This window comes from Candoia aspera, chromosome 3 (genome assembly GCF_035149785.1).
Source record: "Candoia aspera isolate rCanAsp1 chromosome 3, rCanAsp1.hap2, whole genome shotgun sequence".
Lineage (NCBI taxonomy): Eukaryota > Metazoa > Chordata > Lepidosauria > Squamata > Boidae > Candoia > Candoia aspera.
Window position 1 is genome coordinate 52,256,618 of NC_086155.1, and position 24,913 is coordinate 52,281,530.

Consider the following 24,913-nt stretch of genomic DNA (forward strand, 5'->3'; position numbering starts at 1 on the left):
AAGTGTGTACTTTTTGTCCAGAGTTTAGGCAATAGAACAGCATCACACTAACCACAAGGAGTGCACTCCACAGGGGCCCCCATCTAAAATTTCAGCTTTGAGATGGTTCCACTCACAAATAAACCTACATGTTTTTTAAATTCCCTTCGTAGTATTTATGCATGAAAATCACAGCTACACATAAAATGACAGATAAAAATAATCTTCCTGTATGCTTGACAGAATATATCTACATTTCCATCTGAATTCCCAGACTGCAGGTTTAGCAGACAGAGGTGATTTTGTTAAGTTTAAAGAAGGCCTCTGAACAAGAAGCATGAAGAAACATTGTTCTCCGGACCCCAAGCTCAGGTTTCTTTGCAGAGGGGTCTGAACTGAAGAGAAAGGAAGGATTTGATGGCTTCATTATCCACATACCCATTTCTTCCTTCCTTCCTTTTTTGTAAAAACAGCTTCTCTGTACAAAAGGGATAAATACACAAAATCCCAAATCCCTCAGAAAAACAAAAATATTGCAGAGCTTTCAGACAGGCATACAATTCATGCATGATGCCTGCATTATATAAATCTCAGAAAATATTTTAAAAATAGGATCTTGGATATTCAGAATACCTGATGAACACAAAATACTTGAACTGGTGCCTCCCACTCATCCTTATGTAGGGAAATGTTTCTTGAATTCATGAATACCGTGAAGTGAGTTCTTCTTTAGGCACATACCAGTTGATAAATGAACTGATTTTTTAAAGCCACAGATGGAAGGTCAAAGAAAGGTGCATATTTATCAATTCCCTTTCCTCTTAGAAGTGCCCAAAACATCAACCATAAATTGAACAAAGTTAGATGGATGCTAAATTATATAGCTCTAACTCTGATAACTGAATACATTAATTTACTGGCTGAGTTGCCTCTTCCAAAATAATAATAAGCAATCCTACATGCTTGTATGGCTACAACATGCAAAAACCCACATTTCATCTTAAGGTGGTATAAAAAACAGGCAGCAGAGCACAGCAGAGACATCTCAGAGTTGGGCAGAGAAATAAGGAAGAGAAGTGACCAAATTGCTTCATGAGGGATGGCTGGAATATCTGTATCCTGGTTATAGTAGTCAAGCAGGGATACCTAGGTATTCTGAGGCCTGCACGCCAAAAAGCTGCAACCCCCAAATTCTACTGTTGAGACTGTTAACCCAGACTCAGTTTTGCCCTCAATCATTTAAGGCAGTGTTTCTCAACCTCAGCAACTTGAAGATGTGTGGACTTCAACTCCCAGAATTCCCCAGCCAGTAGGCTGGCTGGGGAATTCTGGGAGTTGAAGTCCACATATCTTAAAGCCGCCAAGTTTGAGAAACACTGATTTAAGGCACAATCATTTTTTTTAAACTGTTTCATATTAAAGACAACCAGACATTCAGGAGTCAACTCGTCTGCTGTTATAAAACAGTGGGGAGACACTGGGTATAAGCAACTGAAATAAATCCTTCACCCCCTCATCTTGGAAAGCAGGGAGCACAGTTCAAGTTAATAGTTCAGTTTCCATTTTCTAAGTCTTTTCTTGGTAGAAGAGCCATTTAATGGCAACAATTTCTACTGAGCATCTGAAATCTCAGCTTCCCTGCATACTATCTGCCTAGACCTAGAGCAATGAAAGCTGATTATCAGCAGTAAAGGCGAAAAAGCAATCAAACAGGTCTTTAGAAACATGTCCCAGACTGTGTACAAAAATACAAGAGAACATGCAATTTTATACAGGTTCTGTATAAATACTCCCCTCTGAATCTTTCTTTTCCTTCCTTTTCATTCAACACATTCAACGCATTCACACAGATACACACGCACACATACACACACGCATCCTCCCCCAAGGAGAATCTTCATGGCAAGAGGCACTTGAACGGTATGTGGAGAATTCCTATGAAAAAGATGTTCCCCTCACAGTGATATGGGACAAAGAGAAACAGATTCTCAAGATTCCATTTCCTCCTGGTCAAGTGGTGGCGGCACAAAGCTAACCACTTCATCATAGGTCAGGCCTAGTGGAGAAAGAGAGAGAGGTTAAGGCTTTCAGTAGCGCAGAGATAACTGCTCCCCACCCCTATACTCCAGACACTGAGAAGAAGTGACTCAAAAGTTATTTCAGTCCTGTGGGATAACAATAGCTGCTCATTACAATAGGATGCCAATGCTTCCAGACTGAAGGCCACATCCCACACTGCCTGAATAGACTTCCCTTCCTTCTTGGCCTCTCCCTAATCTCTGGAGCAGCTGAATCTCGAGAACAGGTTGGAGAATGGATTAAGAGTCCCTTCTCCTGACAGAATATCACTGGATTTTTTTTTTTAAGCGTGTAGATTTGCAGAATTACAGCTTAGACTCAAATTTACTTTTTGGAAAATGGCAAACTAGGTAACAGCAGGTACGTTCCAGTTCTCTTGAAACTAGATGTTCCCCCTGCCCAACTTCTAATTCAGACATTCAGTGTGGACATGTGCGTAGGAAAATATACATAGGGATCTGGGTATATATAGCAGCCACATCCCAACTGCCTTTGTGCAAACTGTTTTAGACCCTTCTGAATTACAAGTATTGTATTTATCCCAAAGGAAAATTAGTTAGAAATGAACTGCCAAGCTTCCCTATCTTCTCAATAGAATTGCCAACTCCCACTGAAACCACTCATGAGGGGGAAAAAAAAATCTGCCAACAAATATGTGGCTCTGACCCAAATTTGTGTATATGTACTGGGCAATTATAAAATTGTAAAAATTGTAAATTGCAAAAATCTCCATTCAGCAAGTATAAACCTATGCATGCTTAAAGTAAGTCCTACTGAGCAAATAGCTCTTACTCCCCAAAAAATATACATAGACTACTATCATGTTGGGGGGGCGGGTTCCTATTTAATTTAGCTTACTCCAGAAAGCTGGGTAGAAATTGGGAGAAAGCTTCTTGAGCTGCTGACTTTTTCTCTTTTTCTAAAGAAAATTGGTTGGCAGAGGTCTTTATGTTGGGCTGCAAGCACAAAGAGCTCGATGCACACTTACTCTGTATAACGTCCCACTGATCAGTGGCTCTTACTTCCAGCCAGTGTGCTCAGAACCCTACAAGTATGCAGCAAGGGTCTACAACTGGGGCCCTCTCTGTCAACAAAGACTCCCCATTCACAGAAGGTTCTGATTTTCCTGGGTCCTCAATTTGCATGGAGAGCCTCCATGAATTAGAGAGGGCCTCCGCTGCGGTCACTCAGCCTCTTCAGTGAAGGTTCCCTAACTGAAAGCAGCAACTCCTCCCTCTCTCCTGCTTCACCTTCCTGCCCATATGGTTGCTTTCAACAGCTGGTTTCTCTCTGTATTCTCAGCAAGAGAAGGAAGACAAAGCTAGCACGCTTGTCCCCATCTGCCTTGAACTATCAGCAGGGGCTGCTCTTCCCTTTTTCCTGCCTCTGTTTCAGCCATTTGTTTTCTTTATTTACAACTGCCCCCCTCCCCCATTTACTTGCTTTCATGTGCCTCTTCCTCTATTGCTGAATTCTTGGTGAATGGAAGACAAAAAGAAATAATCTTCCTTTTAGGTAGAGTGCAAAAATTATAGCAAAAGAAAAGGTTTTGTGAATTGTTCCTTCACCCAGCATCACCAAAAAAGTTCAGGACTGTTTTAATATTAAGGGTAAGTCATAGTGGCCTTGACTCATTCTGTTGAACTGTAGTAACTTTCCCCAGTTTCTCTATTCAGAAGGTGTATTTCTACAGAATATTCTTATTTTGCCAAACTAGATTTTATTACTTTCTGCCATGTTTTATCCTCTTCACATGAACTGTAAGAATAATGTTGGTGAATGGCATCAGCCATACTTGGCTCACCAAATCAGTCTGCCAGAAAACTTACTTTTCCATTCCTCAATATCAAGTTCTCTGCTTTCAAAGGACTGATCATAAGGATCTGCCACTGGCTCATCATCTGGGTCGTGATACTGAGAAAAATAGCCATGGGCTAAAGCTTCAGCAGCCGTGATCCGTTTATCTGTGTCCAGCACCAGCATCTTCTCCAGCAAGTCTACAGCTTCAGAAGCCAAGGAAGGAAAACAAAAAAGGGATTAATCTACAGTTCCTCTTAAAGTCCCAACTCAATTTAAAGAAAATCAGTATTTCCCAATGCCAGTATGCTGACATTCAGTTTGTATGTGAGAAGAATAATAGGAGTTTACGATCTATAAGACAACTTATTTAAATTTAAAAATAAATTTACTTGTAAGAAAAGTGAAGATTTGAATCCAGCAGGAACCCTTGTTAAAGGCTGTGTTCCTGAGCATAAGTGGTAAAAACCGCCCAGAGTTGCTCTTTGAGTGAGATGGGCGGTGATGAAATTTGAAATATAAATAAAAATAAATAAAAAATACCAAGTAATTAAGAAGCAGAGCACCCCATTTAAAGGGAAAAATGCTCATAATATTTAAAAGATTTGTATGGTCACCTACCTTAGAGTACAACTCTGGGCTTAGTTGTCTTGGAGGCAGAGTATGGGCTTAATCTAGCTATCAATGAATGCTAACTGACATTCAATATATTTGAAAATAAAAGCAATACATGAAGAAAGAAAAACTTCACTTTTATTTAAATTACTTACTCAGGAGAAGGAAGCATAGAGTTCCCTTTTGTCTCCTAAACACAGATACTCATTTACCTAACAAAAAGCCAGGTGAGAATCAGAGAGACAGCCTGTGAAAGCTGGTCCCCTTATTTATCACTCACTTAGTGGACAAAGCAATTCATAGATGCAAAGGGATGATGCAATCTCCAACAAAAAGTAAACATATATAGACACTCAGAGTCCCTCCACTCAGAGTCGCTCTTTGGGGGGAGATGGGTGATAGTAAAAATTTGAGAAATAAACAAATAAACAACCCCCCCAAACTTCTCAATGATTCTGGGTGGCATACAAAATTAAAACCAAAAATATAAAACTCCAGACAACCAAAGAGGGAGATGGTCATCCCAATGGAACAGATACAAAACCCTCTCATGGAGGGGGTCCACATCTCATCCTAGCCCAAAGCCTGGGAAAAGAGCCAGGTCTTCAATGCTTGTGTAAAGGATGGTAGAGTTGGGGCCATTCAAATCTCTGGGAGGATGCTGTTTCAGAACCCAGGTGCTGCAACAGAGAAAGCATGCTTCCTGGTTGACATTGATTAATGGATGAGACCATGCTGACCCTGTCTAATCTTACAGGATGTGCAGAAACAAAGGAAGATAGGTGGTTTCTCAAATAACTAGACCCTATGCTGTGTAAGGTTTTGTAGGTAATAACCAGCACCTTGAATTGAATCTGGGAGCCTAATGGTAACCAGTGCAGCTAACGGCAACCAGTGCAGCTTGCAAAGCAGAGGTGTTACATGGGCATTCCATGGCATGTCTTTAACTGTTGGTAATGCTGCATTCTGGACCAACTTAAGCTTCTGAATGGTCTTCAAGGGCAGCCTCATGTAGAGTGCATTGTGGTAGTCCACACATGTAACCACGGCTTAATGGCTGTGAAGAAGGCTTCTAGTTCCAGGAACACGTGCAATTGCTGCACAAGATGAATCTGTGTCAGTGCCTTCCTGTTAACAGCTGCTGCCTGCTCTTTGAGCAGGAGCTACACGAAGAATTCAGGAAGACTCTCAAATTGCAACTAAGTTATTTCAGGGGAACTGTAGCCTCATTTAGAAGTAGAGATGGAAAATCCTCAGAACCAAGAGTCTTTATACACCCAGCCACTTGGTCTTGCTAGGGCTGAACTTAAGTCTGTTCCTCCATAGCCAGAGCCCCAACTCCAGGACTTGGGACAAGACATTGACAGCATTATTGTGGTAGCCATGATGTTCATGAACTCTTGGGCTGCTCCAGCCTCTACATCAGATGTGGGTAGCATGAAGTCTCCAAAGACTATAAGTCTTTGAGATTCCACTGCTAAACTGGCAACGAAGTCAAGCAGCTTGGGCAGGGATGTCACTATGCAGCAGGAAAGCTGGTACAGCAGCAACGAATCAATGCCTCCCTAGAGCCCAACTTCAGGCACAGGATCTTACATCTGTTTATCTATGGTTCAGAACCTCTAAAAGCTATTAGAACTTCACAGATGACAACTGCCCCCCTCTGGGTCATGGCTGGGTCAAACTGAAAACCTAGGTCGGCTTATCTCAGACAGAGGGACACTGCCCTCTGGGCCCACCCAGGTCTTGATTATATATGTGAAGTTGGCTGCCTCAGCCATAATAAAATTACTGACCTCGCATTTGTATGTAAAAAAATAAATATATTTGAGAAAGTGTAGCTTGCGCTTAGGACTTTCAGTCAGTATATTAGTCCCATTCTCCTCTTGTTTCCTCCAAATTATTTAGTGTCTACAATTGGAACCATCTCTGTCTGTGGACCCTCTCTACCCACAGAGGGTCCTGATACTCATCTGAAAGGAGAGCTATGTTTTGCTGAATAAACAATTTGTTGCACTTGCTGGCAAAACCTCCCCTTGAAACAAGTTTTATAGCAAGGTGCAGAATCTGTTCTAAATTATTAAAATAGCTCAGTGACACTGGAAAGCACATTCAAAAATAAATGGAACAAAATGTACTAATATAACTTGAATTTCAAAATTTTATTCAGAAAGGAAGTCTCTCCAGAAATTCTCTGATATCATCTTCTGAAAGACAAGCATTCAGCAAATTACATTAAAGTTTTGAGTATCAGTGAGAAATGAGCCTGGACTGTTAAGAGAAAAACAAAACAAGCCAAAAATTCTTGGTCATACTTGATGCTAAATAAACCACAGAATGAGCATCTGGGTTGTTTAGCCTTGTCTCCTGGCAGAAGGAATGCAATGGGAGAGATTTAGTGTTATGAATAAGCCAGAATGACCATATACAAATGAAACCAAGGTCATTTTCACTTTATGTATGAAAAACTGCTATAATGCCTCTAGCTGCCATGCCAAAATGGTGTTCATGAACTTGGTGTACATGCATTTTATATTCCTCCACTGTGGTGAAACTACTTAAGTCTTACCTAGAGGATTGGCACCAATAAATACATTCTCAAAATTCATCTTCGGCATGTAAGACAAGGACTGTATGTAATTTCTTGCCTGGAGGAAAATAAAACATGTTATTAAACTATGCTTAATGACTGCAAGCATCTGTGTAGACCTGCTTTTTTTTTAACTTTGATTTCATCTGACTTTAGTTTCTTTATTACTATCTATCTTTATCTTCTATTTATATACTCAGTATGATAGTTATGCTACAAAAATAGGGTGGAATCTGGGCCTTATGCACTGCACAAGCAATACCTGTGATATGCTAGAGGATAGCGCTGGCACCCGAACGACCTTATGTGGTTGAACATTAATCTAATGCAACATACTAAAGCAGAGTAACATCTGCATGGGGTAAGTGTACCAATTAAATGAGAGGTATGCAACTGTCCTAAGAAGAATAGACAAAAATGTGTGACTTCCATCACTTTAGGTTTGCTTCTGTTACGTCTTTGCTGGACTACTGTTAACATCCCTATATGTAAAGCTGCTTGTGAAGACAGTTTGAAAACTTCAGTGGGTACACAGTGCAGCTGCTGAATGTTTCTGGGAGACGGGTTCACAGAACATTTCTCTAATATTTTACCATTCGTACAGATTTGTATTGGTTTCCAAGTTCTAAAACCTTAGTGGAGTGGGGCAAGGTATTACCTGAAGCACTACCTGTACTAATGTGAGCTTCCTCAAAACTGGCCCTAATGACTATCGTGCTAGTGGGTATCAAAAACATCTTCTCCATTATGGTCCCACACCTAATGAATTGTTTCCTTTAAAATATACACGTGGTTCCCTATGTATTATCCTTTAAATACATTCTCAAGATAATTTTGTTTAATTTCTACCTACTATTGGGACATGGAATGCTGGAATTATATGGAGAGAGGTGGAGGAACCAGATCCTGAGGTAAGTAAGTACTTTAAGATTGGGAGTAGGTTGTTATAACGAACTACAGTAAATGGCTTTATGATGTTTTAATTTTGTGTGCCCTTGAAAAGTTAAAAAAAGACTAACATGAATAAAATAATTAAATGTTTTAAATTGCAGACCGATATGCACATCCTGTCCAGATCTCACCTCATGGCTGGGCATCCTGTTAATGAGATATGCAGGGGGTGTCCCCGTCAGACGCATGATTTGCTGAAGCTGGTTAATATCTTAAGATGCCTTGTCAAGGGCTTTGTTACTATTTCAATAACAGTGTCAATGTTTAAATTAGCTTTCACTCTTTTGCTACATAATATAATGCCTTGAGGGTTCAGCATCTAATAACCTTTCCCATAGACATACATTCTCAAAAGCAAACATCAAATATAATAAAATTATTTTATAAATTAATATAAAATTTATATAATAAATAAATAAATAAAAAGCAAGCATGCAATATTAGAAAGCGCAAAAATATTAGTTTATCAGTGAATAAAAAAAACCCAATTTAGCAACAACGAAAGCAAGTATGCACAAGTGACTAGCACAAAAAAAAAAAAGCACACAGTAGTCTATATAACTCCATGTAGCACATTTCATTCTACATCACTTAACCTCCCTGTATAGGAAGGAAGAAGACAAGAGATTTTAACCAATACGTGGTATTGTAAATATTGAACTAAACTAAGGTATGCCAGATTTTTCTACTACAGAATGGTACCACAATCTATTGTCCCTGTGAAAATCTATTACTACTTTCCCTAGGAAAGTCTACTATTCTCATATCTTTGTTTAAGGAACGTTATTTTAGATAGACAATAAACATTTTACCTTTAGGCAGAAGCTCAGTTCCTTAATGTTTATGGATGGATGGAGACATATACATATATCTTTATTTGCAAGGAGAAGTCAGATTAGCATGTGATTTTTTAAATTACTCACTCACTGTTGAATTCTTGTTATCAAACTACAAGTCACATGGGAAGAGATGGGCAAATTGTTTTCTCGCAGATAAGACATGCATAGACAAGAGGCTGTTATATGCTGAGATTAATGGTAACGGAATTGAAGCACACTTTGGAAAGTGTAGGGACACTATTTTCTCCTCCTTTGACAACTAGTATAACTGAACAACTCTGGGAAAATTTTCAACTGAAGAATAAGGCATTAGCCTTGGTATTGCTAACTTCCATACTAACAAATAATGCAAGCCAAGGTAACTGGTAATTAACAATCAATTAAGATCTCATATTGCCAGCCATATAAAAAGTGAGTGCGAAAGAGGAAAATCTACCCTTTGTCCTGACCAGTGCAGGAAGTACCCCATGATATTAAGATCCTAAAACCGACAAGAGCAGCATGACTCACCCATTCTCAAGGATCAGGTGAGATACAGAAAAAGCCGGTCTCCCCTATCTCTGAAATACACATTCCAGGTTAGATGGACAGAATTTTAAATTGTTCTAAACTGTGAATACCTTGATCTTCAGTGCTGTCTTTTATTTATCGCCAGGAAATCATCCTGTACGTTTAAGAAAATTTACACTTTGTGTTCGTTAATGTTACATTTATCTGATCCAGATGTCACATTACAGTTATTCAAACCAATGACTAGGCTAACCAAAATCTTTATCTGCAATCATCTCAATTATTTGTTTGAAATATGTTTCAGATAACAGGCTGCTGTTTATCAGCATGCTGTGACCTTTAACAACATTTTGCTCTATTCAGCATGCTGCTTCCTGATATCTTGAGTTGGCAACTAGCAGAGCAAGGCTCAGCATGCATAAAGGAATTGATACTATACTTGCAATCAATGAAGCTGTAGGGAAAAAAAACCCCTGTTACCTGAAAAGTAGACCCTGATTTCCAGGCTGTCAAGCACAAAGGCAAGTATTTTTGATTACACAACATACAGGGAAAATTAGTTTTCATGCTTCGAACTGGAACACGTGCTTCTTAGAGGACAGTTCTTTTCCCTCTTCCCAATAAGCTGGTTCTTCTAAATCTCTCCAGGATAGCAGATTTCTGATTACATAATTTTCTTGAAACAAAGTAACTGAAACTGTCAGGTTTTTACCTGCTTGTATAGTAAGTCCCTGAGCATTATTCTCTTTACCATCTATTTCCTTTACCTTCGTTCAGAATTTCAAAGAAAAAAATCAGAGTTGTTTTATACACCCACACCATATATATAAATTCCTCTATCATCAAATCTTCCAGGACCTCATGAATTAAGCATTTTTCAACCTTCATTAGCCTAATTTCAGAAAAACACTTTGGGCCAAATGAGACACGCATTTTTTTTCTAAATGTGTACTCATTCCTTCTGTAGTTTGTTTAAATTCATTGATAATGAAATCATTGTATTAAAAATGTACACATGCAGAAAAGCAAAATATGTTAGCTACTATACTCTAAACATACTTTAATTCTGCATGCTAAAAAGACTAGAATTATTAGAAAGTAATTTTATGACTCCATGCTTTTAATTCTAGCAAGGAATTCTTTTGCAAGTGCATGGAGAATACTCAAGTTTGGGGTGGGAAGGTTGGTTTGAAGCAACTAACAATTGTAATTAATATACAACATTTCATGGATTGTTAAGTCTGTGACAATACAAATACAAGTTCCAAAGGCCAAACTCTAAGAAATGCACAGTCCATTAACAGAGAGGTCACACTGTGTTAGAATCCAATGGCTTATTGGTATATACTTTGGTTGGTGGAAAAAAAAACAGATTCTTCCAAAATCTGTTCCAGAGAGTTAGATTTTCCAAAATAAATTCAGGGCATGCATGGAAACAGGAGAAGTAAAAGAAAAGGAGTCCCTTTCAGAGCTTGCTCATGCAATATTGCATGTAGTTTCTGGGATGTTCTTAATAGCATGCATGAAAATGCTATACTAATAGCACATAATCAAGCATCTTTAATGTTTAGCTAAGCCTAGTATAGCCTACAGAGGAAGAAATTGAATAAGAGGAACTAGTTAATTGGAAAACAATACAGAGGAAGAACAGTGAAACTTCAAGATGTGCCTATAGACATGAAGGATTAAAACAGCTAAGCATGAAAATCATAGACAGTCTTCATGATAGCAAAGCAAATAAAATAAAAGAAATCCACATAAGGGAGGCATTATAATCAAATTTTAAACTCACAGACTCTGAAGAGATTTTCTTCAAAAGCTCAGGGCCTGGGGTTCCAACGAGTCTCAAAATGAGCTTCAACTGATCAATATCTAACAATGGACCATAAAGGAAAATTCTGGGACAAATAAAATGAAAAAGCAGCAGCCCAATAAAACAAAAGGGGAAAAATTCAACCAAATAATTATAAGCAGATTTAGCACACTTTTTATGTATAAAATACATATCCCAGATATAGCTACCCCACCCCCTGCTAATTCTATATTCAAATATATTTAAGTAATATGGAACACTGGAAGTAGTTAATTTTTGGAGACAGCCACTCATCAGTGCAATGCAATTTCATAAAATGAAATTCTCAGGACTGTGGCTTTTCTTCCACAAGCTGCTATTTTCCTGTTCATGCAAGTAACGCCTAGTTCTGAACACAGTAGCAGCGCTGTGGAATGTAGGTCTTCATAATTTTGAGAATCATATCTAATAGATAATATTAAAATATACAGCTTATATAATCATGTTTTTGTCTAAAGGATTAAAAAATGACAAAAGTATAGTTGGAGTTCTAAGATCAAACAGTCACTAACTCAATTCTATAGAGTATTTTTATTGTCTGCCAAAGGATTTCCAAGTTAATTTAGTTTTTCCCCTACAGATTCAAATCATTTTCTAATGTTGGCAAACATGTACTTCTGCAATACAATGATATCTGATCTGGGTAATTAGGACAGTGCAATGGTTTTAAGTTAGACGTATATAGCTCAAAGTGCAAGATGAAGATTTAGTACCAGATACATAAGGACTGGCATGCACAGGTGCTACTCATTATAATAATTACCATTACTTGGCTTTTAAGGCCAAAGTTAAGTAGCACTTTTGAGACTAGTTTTAATATAGAACAATGTTTCTTGCTTATAGCCCACTAATTCAATGTTCTCCCTTGGAAAGCAAGTATGACAATTGACAGTTTATCCCTAAACCAGTGGATCATTTGTATTACAAACATATTATCCAAAGTCAGTAAGATAAATGTCAAAACAATACATAACTATTTGAAACATGAATCATTTCAGCTTCTTGAATTTGAAGCCACCTATCTTATGAAAGTTGAGGTATATATTATCCAAATAAAATTATTCGGACCATACAAATACAAAACTCATTCCTATTACACCAAAATGCTGTAAGTATAACACCAAACAAGTAAAACAAATTATTCTAAATATCTTGCTCTCTTTAGGATAAATGCTAAAATATTTTTTCTGGATTACATTATTTGAAAAATAACACTACATATTACATGTTCTTAAAACTCTATGTGTTCATGTTATTTTTCTCTATTACCTATATATAGTACACTATTTTCTAAGAGAACTGAGAATATGTAAGTCATCAACTGACAAACATTTTTGTACAAGCAGTAAAAAACAATATTTAAATAATATTTGAATACTATCAAAAGAAACATTTGTGATCAGTTACAGAAGAAAATGCTTACATAGAATTACAACCCTGACATGGTAAGAAGGCTTAATAACATTCTGGAAATGATGCCGCTGGGACATAAGTTCCTGATAGGCTCACCTTTACAGTCGGATTAAAAGAGAAGCTAAGAGTAATCCACAACTGGAATGAGGGCAACTTGGATTCTGAATTTGTGGAAGAAGCTAACCACTTAGGAGAAGGCAATGACAAGACACTTCTGTACTGTTGCCATCAAAACTATATGGATATGGATGAAACATTTAGACAAACCAGGGTGCCAAATAACTGGTGAGCCACCCCACCATTCCACTTCTTGGAAAGCATCCCACTAAGTTACTGGGGAAGAATGTCAAACTTTCATAAGTAGATCTGGGGATGATGACATAGTCAGATCAAAGCTGGAGGAAAGTTCAATCATTGATGGTACCAGAACTGAAAGAGAAGTTTCTTATTTTACAAGGACACGTAGTATTGGAACATGGAACATGAGAACAACGAACCAGGCAAAAACGAGACTATCAAAGTGAACAGGAAGTACAAGTACTTAATTTTTTATATGGAAGAATACAGCTATAAGTGGATAAAAATGTCAAATGAATAAGCAGACTTCAGAAAAGGCAGAGAGATACAAGATCAGATAGTTATCATAAGTTCGCCAACAAAAACAGGGAGAGAATATAAGACAGATATTTACCTTTCTTTATTTAGTAACAGTAAAACTCTTAATTATGCAGATTATGCCAGAATGTGGAATATAATATAGCTAACCGGTGTTTCAAAATACCTGATTATTCTCCTTTGGAGCAGCTACAATGAACAAGAAGGTATTGTTAATAATCAAGTTAGAAGAAACAGACTTGTTTGGATAGGAAATGGCATGAGACAAAGGGTACATATTGTTCCCGTATCTGTTTAATTTTTTACAGGAAATGTTTTATAATAATGGAAGACATGATAGGTAGAATCAAATCTGAACTTTAAAACATGGGCAATTTGAGATATGCAGACAGTACCACTTTGTTATTAAAAGTAAAGAATACTCAGAAGAGGTCATTGTGGAATTAAAAATGGAAAGCAAAAATCTGGGTTAAATATGACAACAACAGTTACATCAAATCAGCATGCTTAGCAAACTAACAAATGATGGCAAAGAAACAAAGCTGGCAGACATTTTTATTTTCTTAAGCTCAAGAACAGATGTAGAAGGATAGCATGCTGAAGAAGGAAAGGGGATTAATCCTTGAGAGGAAGGCAATGAGGATCTTAGACGAGGTCATGATTGATAAGGGAAAACTTATGACAAAGATCTTAAGTTTTTAATTTTAATTCAATTACAGTCACAGAGCCAGTTTGGTGTAGTGGTTAAGGCATCAGGCTAGAAACTGGGAGACCATGAGTTCTAGTCCCGCTTTGAGCACAAAGCCAGCTGGGTGACCTTGGGCCAGTCACTTTCTCTCAGCCCTAGGAAGGAAGCAATGACAAACCACTTCTGAAAAACCTTGCCAAGAAAGCTGCAGGGACTTGTCCAGGCAGTCTCTGAGAATTGGATATGATTGAATTAAAAAAAAGAAACAACTTCATAATGTCCCTGCTTCAGGATTAAGACATACAGTGTTAAAGCAATTAGGAATAGTTAAAGCAATAGTTTTACACTGGTAAGTACACAACTGTGAAAACTGAACACTGGGGAAAGAGAAAGACAGATGCCTTTAAGTTATGGATCTGAAGACTGCAAGAAAAACAATCAACTCGTCCTGGGCAAAATAAAAACTGACTGCTTGAGACAATGACCAACAAGCATAAACTCACCAGGAATGGATAATGGACTAGAAAGCTACTAGCCTTGGCAGGGTTGAAACAGGTGGAAGAGGAAGGCAATGGATAAGGAAGATGATGGGATCTAGTTAGTCAATGAAATATCATTGAAAGAGTTACCAATTATGGTCAGGCTGAGATGGGTGGCATTTGTCCACATAATCACCAGGGGTTGGGCCCAACTCAATGGCACCTAAGTAAGTAACTAACAAAAATAAAACTAAAACAAGAAGAATCTATCCAAAATAAAGTTTACTGAAAGAAGGACATGCAAATAGCAGTAAGAATCACCTTTAAGGACTGGCAAGTCCCACAACTGATGCACAAGAAACCTCAAGCTTGCCAAAATCATCAGCAATGAATTCTACAAAAGCCAAATAGTTTATTCAAATAAAGCTAACTGTAGATCTATAATCAAAGTGAACAATCAGAGAAAAAATACCAAGTCAATTTAATCTTTTGAACATATTACCTTTTGAAGTTTTCATAGCTTAGAATATTTTCATAATATAAATTCTGCACCACTGTCTAATTAATTAAGCAATTTCCTTGTAATATTTTATGCTGAGAGAAGAATTTACATTCAGGCCTAGTTCACATATCACACTGAGCCATGTTGCAGTTTGCTTGGTTCGGGCTTAATGTGTGACATTTGAAACCAGCCATAATAATTTGTAAATCACCGTTTATGGCCACTATACCATGCTCAACAAATCATGTGTTAAAACAGTTTACGACAGTATGCAAATACAGCTTAGAAGTTCATCCTCAAAGAAATTAATCACAGACTCCCCAGAACACACACTAGCTGACAACTTCAAAACTGAAGGATTACATTGAGTTGGGTCAGGGTAGAAAGAACATATAAACTTTATCCATCACTTATAATCTTAGATTTTACTCAGTATTATCAACCCAAACTTTGACTGAACATATTAATATGCTTACATTCAAGTATCCAAACTTCTAAATTTTTGAAATATGTAATCCAGGTTTGTACAGCAAATATTAATTACACCTATACAACTTAACCATTCATACACACACACACACAGAGAATTTTAATTATAGTGGTAAAAGCTAATACAAACTCAAAAAAAAAAAAAAACTAGAGAGAACTTAACCATTCTTTGATGGTAATAAAATATTTAAAACAGCAATGTCCCCTAAACAGACTTCAAAAGGTCACAGAGGATCAACTATGTCTGCAAATCAGGCTTTAAATGCCAGGCAATAAAAGTTTCTTGCAAATTATTGATTCTGAATTCATTTACTTGCAGTGTATGCCCTTAGCATTCTTACAATGCAAATGTGTGTTATATGCATCTTTAACTTTAAAATGTCGGTATGATTCCCTGAAAAAGCAGGGGACTAAAAGAATTGGTATCATTCCCTGCTCACCCTTGCTAAAGCTTATTCAAGAAAAGTGCATACTGATAGTAAAAGGCTGTGTGTATGTGTGTGCTTGTGTGTATATACACACACACACTCTGAAATGAAATGAATTATTAATGGCTTACATACAAAATGTGACTTAACTACTGAGATGTTTTGAATGTAAATCTCTACAATAAAAATAATAAATGCTTTCTACTGTTTTTGAATTTTAAGGGCATTAACACAGAAGAACTGTAAGAAAGACTGAATACCATCTGTTTGCTTTATCCCTAAACTAATGGCATACAATTAATATTTGAGAAACCTAGTATTCTCTTTAGGAAGGCATTATTTTTAGAAACCTTAAGAGGACTACAATTTTATCTCACTAGAAAACAAAATGTGTAATTTACTGCTTGGAGAATACTCAAAGAACAATATTCGATATAAGCATTACATTGTTATTCCCATAAATATTCCCATAAATATGTATTTTTCTTAATATAATGTCACTGAATATTATTAATGATGTAATTTCTATGTCAATAATGCATTTTATCTTCTAGAGATAAGACCTAAACTGAAATTGACAAAATAGCCCTGAAATAATTTGCACAACATGGAGTTCAATATCATAGCTTCATATTAATTAATAAACCCTTCCTAGTTCAATCTGTTGCGTTTTATTTTACTTTCAGATGCTTTTAAAGGATACGGTCTGTACCAGGGAACAGTGTTCTTCCAGTCAAAAGTTCAGCCATAATGCATCCAACTGACCAAATATCAACTGAGGATAAAACAAATCAAGTTAAAAGAAAATTAATATTAATATCTACTGCAATATTATTTTGGTAAAAAATGAGGTATCTACTTACATTGCATGTAGTTCTTAAGAATTAATGAAAGAAATAAAAAAAACAGATTATGTTGTGTACTTGTAAAACTAGGAGAAAGAGGTAGGATTAATTAAGGTGATGTGATCTTGTAACATTGATATATGGAATTAGAGGTATAAGTTTAATTCAGAATGAAACTGATAAAACGTATGTCAAAAAATGTAAGTTGGTGCCATTTAGACTGTAATGTGTGTGTACGAAAATATGAATACACAGACTGATAAAACTACTAGTTATGCCCAATGTAACATTATAACCAGTAAATGGTGATAATCAAAGAATCAGGGATGAGCCCTTGAAACCTGGAACATTCTGAAAAAAAGCAAAACTAGCTGTGGACAACAGCATCCCTTGGCATACGTACTTTGTAATATGGAATGAGAGGGTTATGTCAAGAGAAACAATTTTTAGTTTCATTTAATACAGTGGGAATAAGAAGTGTGTGTGGCAAAACAAGAGACAGGGTCAAGAATAAATAGGCGATGATAGACCATGGATCAAATATAAATGAGTGACCAGTACAAAAGAAGTATACTGAGGTGGTGTGGTAATATAGTGAGAATGAACGTGGATCAAATCACAAAACAAATATTTGAAGAAAGCGTGAATTGGCTGAAAGGAAAGGGGAGTCTGAGAAAGTGATGGTTGGATAAAAGTTCATGAATTCCTCAAACAGAAACTCAGTAAGTTTACAGAATAAAAAACTGTATGAATTGGTATATGGGCACAGAAAGGTACAGTAAATGCTGCAGGTGTAAACTACAAATTTGTTAGTCTTCCTTCTTCTATATCCTGCTTTTAATTTCTTTTGCTTACTACTTCTTACTCTTTTCCTGTGCTTTGCATAATATCTGTTTACCTCAAAATGGAGTAGCATTGGTGGTAATGTATGGCATGAAACAACTGCAATAGGTTATCTAATGCTAAAATGATTAACTAGCATGGGAACATTAAAAAAAATCCCACAAATGTACTGTAAAATGTAAGAACTGATAGGTTCAGATGCAGAACTATTTTGACTAGTTCCAAAAACTACCAAATTATGCTGTAAGAATTATATATTGTTTATTAGATTGGGTCTGGACAATTCTATTACGGAGCACAATCAGTGCTATTTGATCGTTAGTAACAGTCTAGGCCAGTGTTTCTCAACCTTGGCAACTTGAAGATATGTAGACCAACTCCCAGAATTCTGGGAGTTGAAGTCCACACAAGTTGCCAAGGTTGAGAAACACTGGTCTAGGCTAATGAGACATCATACCTGTTTGATTGTAATGCATCCAATTCAGCATGATCTCAGGAGCTCTGTACCACCTGGTTGCTACATATCCTGTCATTTCATCATCTGTATGTCGTGCCAACCCAAAATCCAAAATCTGAAAAGCAAGAAAAACAGACCTATATTGGCACAATTAAAAGAAAAATGTAAGCAAGAAAAGGGGAGAAAGGGGGGGGGGAGAAAAGGAGCCCACTTCTGTTCTAATTAGCTACATTAGGGAGAAGTCTGAGATGAAGCAGAAAGACAAAGTGTTAGGATTTGTAATACATCTGAGACAGCATGTGCACAAGAACAGTAATACTATATCACATTCACATGATTCAGGAATGATTAAGTTATACCTAAAAGAACATTATGGACATATATATGTGCCTACATTTCACTATCGAGGTCTTGACCTATAAGATTAGGAATGCTTAATTTCCACAAACAATGTGGCATACTAATTCCAAGTTACCTTCAACTCACAGTCTTCATTCACAGCTAGGTTACTAGGTTTTAAATCCTAAAATAAAAAAGAGAAAAAGAGAATCAGCCCTGTAATACTAAAATAGCTGTTCCAATCCCAAACTATTAAATACAATCACATCTTATTCTTAATAATTTCTACAACCTGCACCAATTTTTGTATAAACAGTAGCACACATTATACAAAAAATACTAAAATTATCCATAAAAATATGCCACTTTCATGTAGTATTAGATTTATATATTATTTTAAAAAATTACCATGCTGCATTCTAACAGAGAAAATAGGTGAGAAAGGTGAGCGGAATCAACACTGTAGCAAAATTGGATGTAATTTCTTCGTTTATATGGATTTTTTAATTGCTTTCATTTATAAGATTTCAATACTTTGTCTTCTGGAAAAACTACATTAATTGCATATTTAAGTAATTCAATAATACTCACTCTGTGTATTATATCAGCAGAATGGATATACTAAAAGATAAAAGTTTGAATATTAGATTCAGGGCATTGTTTTCAATTTACTTATGATAAAAAAATATGTTTTTCCTACTCTATTTAATACAGCATTCACTGATGTTGTAAATGTACTTCTATAGCCTGCTCTCAGCTTATCTTTCTATAGGAAAGCAAAAAGTAATTTGTGACTAGAATTTTTTTTTTAAATGCCTGCATGAAAAGCAATAATATTTTGTCAACATTTTCATTCTTTAGACTTAATCCTTTCTTGCTGCATTTTGACTCAAAATGTGCATCTGCAAAGCGCCTGGGAATTTGAGCAATTAGGTAATCTCATCACAAATCACACCAAGGAATTTAAGGGAATGTCTGGCAGTTTGGGAAGGTTTCAATAAAATGAAAGGTAATTAAAGATATGCCAACTAACCCTCTCTCTATATATTTTGAAAGACTGTCTACATTTTTTTTTATTGACACTACCTTGCCCATCATGTGATTCCTGTTTGACTGGACTCACTCCAGGAAGGAAACACAGAATGGGGAAGTGCTCTATATCCCAAAGTCATCCCATGGGAAATTAGGAAAGAAGCCATGCTCCCGAATTTGATAAAATGGTTGAGAAAATATACTACTGGCTGCATTATAAAAGCAGTGCCTCGTTAGCTTTTCATGCCTCTTGGAGATCTTCCCTGTTTCCCTGCAGAGGAGAATGCAACCTGCTCATGCCAATGACAAGAGGGGGGTACTTCTATGAAGCTATTGCAGCATGATCTCTTGTCCTGTAGGTAGTATTCCATTAGGTTGAAAGGAATTTCTAAGTGAAGAGTTTTGTACCACCTTCCTTCAAGGATCAGAAACAGTCTCCTTTTGCCTCATATTCAATAAAAATATAGCACATACAAGCAAATTAAAAAATGCCCATGCACTAAGAACATTTGTTCCTTTGAATATGAAGGAAAGAAGTAGAACCAAAGATGAGCTAATTCAAGACACAGTTGTGCAAGAAGTAGAGTCAATTCAAGACACAGTTGTGCAACAGCATTTTTGCTTCCACCCCAGATTTCAGAAAGGACGGAATCTTTCAAATCATTCAAAAGGAAGTCAATCTAGATAATTCAGGAGAGCAAAGATGGAATACTGCCTTTGCCTGAATACAACTTTCCTCTCTATAGATATCTTTAAAGGAGGAAGTAATTGTACAGAGGAGTTACTGTGATTATAAAACTGGTAATACCTTCAAACCCCGAAGTATTTGATAGATAAGAAACTGTACATGGTCATCTGTGAGTTTCTGACATTTCACAATATTGTTCAAATCCGCTCCCATGAGATGGGTTACAAGATATCTAGAAAACAGAAGTCACACCAAAGTATTTCTATTTGTAGGACACCTGAACAAATACGAAAACTCCACCTGTGCAAAAGTATCCAGAAGGGTGCTTCATAGAACTCACTGACTTGAGTAAACTATCTTTCTTTAAAGTATTAAAGTAGCTATATCCTCCTTGGAAGACTGTCCCCAGTTGTTTGCATTTACATGCACAAGCAATACGATCCCTGGAACCACATGCAAAGCAAAGCAGCTGCATGTGCACGCATAAGCACAGACAACCAGAAACAACCTTCAGAGCAGACATGGAAGCCTTCCAGAGAACATGGCTGCTTTAATATTTGAGGAGGGATGTTTTGATTGTGTTAACATGCTCTGCAAAGACCCCCTTTCTAATGCTTTGCACAACTCAACTGAGCATTCCCCAGATTAAAGGAACATGAGCAGAGCCACTTAAAATCATTGATTATAGACAGTATGTGTAGTATAGTCCAAGATCTGTAATACAATGTTTTACTTATCTAGTAATCACCATCTCCACCAAATTCAGAAGAATTACTCCAGCTGTAAACTGTACCCTTCATTAGTTGAACTTCAAATCCACCAGAACCAATGACAAAAGCTGACTTTTATAAAACTAATTTTGCCAAATTCCAACTCAGTATACTCAGAAAACTCAATTTTATGTCAATTTTTCACAGGAAGGAATCTGTTATTTTACAGAAACATAGTTTCTGATGCACTGTATAAGTACATAATGAACATCATAATCCACTTAGTTCAAAGATATGAGATTTATACATGTCTAATGGTGTGTTTGCAATGTACCAATTTTTATTTATAATGTGGATATTTCTGAGTACTGAAATTACATATATAACTTCGTATTTTTTAATTTAGAATTTACTTTTAGATTTTAAAAATCTAAAAACACTATAATTCAAATGAAAAGTGATGCTCTCATTGTATGTTACTCTCAAATATAGAAACTCAGATATACAGTTTGTCCTTTAAATAGAGTGCAGTATCTAAAATATTCAAGGTTAGAAATAATTTTGCATTTAGTGGATGGCGTAGGACTCCATTGTCCTATCAAACAGAAACAGGGTAATAAAAGCAAAGGCTGTTTCATGTAGGCCCTGGCATGTAGGTTATATATGTGAGAAGACAAAGGAAATTGATCTCATAACCCCCTCCCTCTGGGTTCATGGAACTTTTAATATGAGCCAAAGGCTAGATCCCATTCATATAATCCATGTGCTCTTTCTATTTATCTGCCTGGAATTCACATGCATGCCTCCTTCCACACAACCCATCCACCCATTGTAGCACTTCCCAGACGAATCATAATAATTATTTTAAATATTAGAATGTGAGAGAATAAGATTTTTCAAAAGTTAATTGTTTTTCCTAACAATGAATTAAGCAGGTCTCTACAATGAATCAGTTTTTCCATTTCTCCACAGAAATGCAAAAAGGTGTGTACAAAGTATATGAAACATTTAATGATGTTAGTACCTATTAACAAAATCCATCTATATGAAACAGGAAGCCTGTCTCAACGTGCCTTTGGAAACTGTTACATTCAAGTTCTACAAGTTTTAAACACAGCTCTTTAAAATGTTTGTCCCTTCATAATCTACTACCTCTCAGCATACAGCTACAAGTACACGAGGGCTTTAATGCAAAATAATGATGGAACGAAACAAACCTTAATCATTCAACAGTAAAGTCAAGGAACTCTATTCCTCCCTCTTAGAGATTTTGCTCCAAAACTCAAAAGATTTTCAGGCACTTAAAGTATTTTGTTCAGCTTTTCTTTTCTAACCCCCCCTCCTTTTCCCCAAAAGAGTAGTTAATTCTGCTTCAGAAAGTAATTGCAAATATTTCTGCCAACACCTCTATTATTTGAATTATAAAACCTAATCTCTAAACTGGTATATACCTTGCACAAGCAGATACAAAGCTCAGGAACATGACCTCCCACAAAGAGAGAGAAATGGAGAAAAATAAATGATGGCATACAAATGGAGTACTTCATAAAATTCTGCATACAATTATCCTGTTACAGGTTATTCAATACTTAAATCAATTTATGTATGAGATGGCTCAAACACTACTGTGAACACATGTACAGCAGTTTCTAGCATTTTATCTCTTTCTTGACATGCGTAGACTTAGCAAATTACATCTTCTACGATCCTGATAAATACTGACTGGGTTCAACACATCACACTAAGCCATGACTTTGGGAGAAGAGGCGACAAATTCCAGGCTGCTTGAACATATAGGTTAAAGTTGCTGCTAGAACTCCTCCTCCTCTGCCTGGACGGGTGTTGTCCAGCGGAGTGGGAATGTTGCCTAGTGGGGCTTTGGCACTGTCTTGCAGGACTCCCACCCTGGGTACCTAGTGTGTGCATCTGGGGTTGGATCACTTTTACCACATGGTTGGAGGGCCCAGAGTGTGATCTTATAGGGCTTCAGGCCTGGGCACCCATGTTCCAGGCTACACCTCTGGGTAGGGTAGGTGGGACCAGAGCATGGTCTTATACCACTCTGGCATGGTCTTGCAGGCACCCATGGTGTGCATGCCAAAAGCTGAATTGATTCCAGGTGACATGGAGGGCCCAGAATGAGACCTTGTATGGATCTAGTCCTAAGCATGCATAATGGGTGCCCTTGAGTATGGATTGCTATTAGAGTTCATTCTGAGTCTGCCTAGCTATGCCAAGTGCAGGGATCAGATTTTATGCGGTTGTTGAGGTTTATCTATCAGCCTTCCCAGGTAAACCAGACAGGAAACACAACCAGATGAGCTACTTCTACTTTATTGTTAGGCTACATTAACAGAATCTTGCAAGTCTTAAAGTATAAATCTCCCACTGTCCCTTTTTTTTACTGCCTGCCAAGTTAGGATGGATCCTTCCCAAGTTTTCTTCTCTGTCTGTTACTCAGTTGCGAGTTCCTCCCCCTTTTATCTGATCATATATGAGTGACCCAAGCCACCTTATCTATGACTGTCTCATTTCCTCAGAGAACATATACAGTGTGAAACAGTCCTTAAGTTATTTTCCATTCCAAATGCAGGATTTTACAGCAATGCACATACACTTCTACAGCAACAAAACTGGGGCAGGTATAGGACTTAAACTATTCATGACCTCAGGTGCATACTTTCTCTCAAATTTGTCACATTAACTCTCCTTACATGCAAAGAAGCTTTCACCAAGTCTGAAAATTTGGTTCAATATAAAGTCAATAAATTTTGGATTAGTTTATAAAAAAATATAAAGTATTTGTAATAAAGTTTTGAACTGTTGCTTACACATCATTGAACTCCTCAAATGACTTTGCGGGTGAGAATACATCTAGAAGTCCAATAACCTGTAAAGGGGGGGAAAAGATATTCCTAAGTAAGCATATACATTAATCAATTTTTTCCCAACTGAAGTATATTTACTATCCCAATTCAGAGTGCCTGCTATGTGAATACATGATTTAAAACATCAAATCTTGTTTTGTTTTCATTGTTCTATTGTTGCCATGTATTTTATGTTTTAATTTGTACCAAAACAAAAACAAAAACAAAAACCCAACCAAAACTGGCTACTCTGCAGTAAAGCAGCTAAGGAGAAATTCTATACTTGGGCAGAACTTCTGCTGGCACCCAACATGCATTGCAAAAAAATTAATGTACGTAGATATATTGACAAGCCTTGGTGCAGGGCAATGCACTGCATCCTACACAACACCGTGACTTTGCTTTGATCTATTAAACTTGCCTTAGATATGATTGCACTAGCCCTAAGTGACCAGACTCAGTGCTTTGGGATGTTACAGATCTAGCTTTGGAGGCCCAAATCAGAGGTGCTTAGATCCATCTATATCTGGTCTTTATTAAGATGGCTTATTTGTTGTAAATGCCACAACAAAGGAAAATTTTACCATAGTGATGGCTATGCAAAATGATCAAAAGTACTGGAAACAAATTCATCAAAATATCCAGAAAATTCTGAAAATAAAAATTGAATCAAAACCACAAATATTTTATTAGCTATGATCCAGAGACTATAAATGAAAAACATCACAATTTATTAAGATATATGCTGACAGTGGCAAGAAATCAATCTGGCACAATCTTGCCAACAAGGTAAGATTGAAAGACTAAAATTGGAGAATATGAGGCAATGGAAAAATTGACTGTATATATTCACAATAAAAGTCTAACCAAATTCAGGCAGGAAAAGTTTTCTTATATACAACATATTACATAGCAAAGCACGCTTAGACACTTAGAATATGATTTTTGAAGCAAAAGAGCAGTTGTTTAAAAAATAATTAAAACAATCCAAATCGAAATGGGCAATAAATGCAGATGTCCAATGCACAGTATAAAAATATTTAAGTAGCAATTAAGTAGCAATTAATAAGCAATTAGTGGTTGGAGAAAAGAAAGGAGAAAAAAAAAGAGGGGGTGCTACTAGAATGCCTTTGCCTACAATGTTTTTCTTTTTCCTTTTGAATTTTTTAAAATAATATAGTTTTATTTCAGTCTTCACTCTAGCGTATAGTTTATTTTTTGTCTGTACGCCTTTTCTTTGTTTTTGCTTTTTTGTTGTTTTACCTAATAAAAAAACAGAAAATATAAGGGGAGGGAGTAACTGTAC

At 36.6% G+C, this 24,913-nt stretch overlaps 1 protein-coding gene across 3 annotated transcripts in view; it reads right to left on the bottom strand.

The window, feature by feature from the left end:
* Nucleotides 1–1,819: 1,819 nt before the first annotated feature.
* MAPK14 (mitogen-activated protein kinase 14) overlaps nucleotides 1,820–24,913 on the bottom strand; it is a 32,830-nt gene continuing 9,736 nt past the window's right edge. For 2 of the 3 annotated variants that reach the window (XM_063297675.1, XM_063297674.1), the window contains exons 3-12: nucleotides 23,572–23,630; nucleotides 20,151–20,262; nucleotides 18,902–18,931; nucleotides 18,447–18,494; nucleotides 17,972–18,086; nucleotides 16,530–16,601; nucleotides 11,153–11,232; nucleotides 7,040–7,118; nucleotides 3,888–4,061; nucleotides 1,820–2,035 (exon numbers count right to left, since the gene is read on the bottom strand). In XM_063297675.1, the coding sequence (XP_063153745.1) occupies nucleotides 1,968–2,035; nucleotides 3,888–4,061; nucleotides 7,040–7,118; nucleotides 11,153–11,232; nucleotides 16,530–16,601; nucleotides 17,972–18,086; nucleotides 18,447–18,494; nucleotides 18,902–18,931; nucleotides 20,151–20,262; nucleotides 23,572–23,630 (837 nt within the window). In that variant the 3' untranslated portion in view covers nucleotides 1,820–1,967. Of the gene's footprint in view, nucleotides 2,036–3,887; nucleotides 4,062–7,039; nucleotides 7,119–8,142; nucleotides 8,223–11,152; nucleotides 11,233–16,529; nucleotides 16,602–17,971; nucleotides 18,087–18,446; nucleotides 18,495–18,901; nucleotides 18,932–20,150; nucleotides 20,263–23,571; nucleotides 23,631–24,913 lie in introns of all 3 variants that reach the window. The other variant, XM_063297673.1, reaches the window with a different exon arrangement.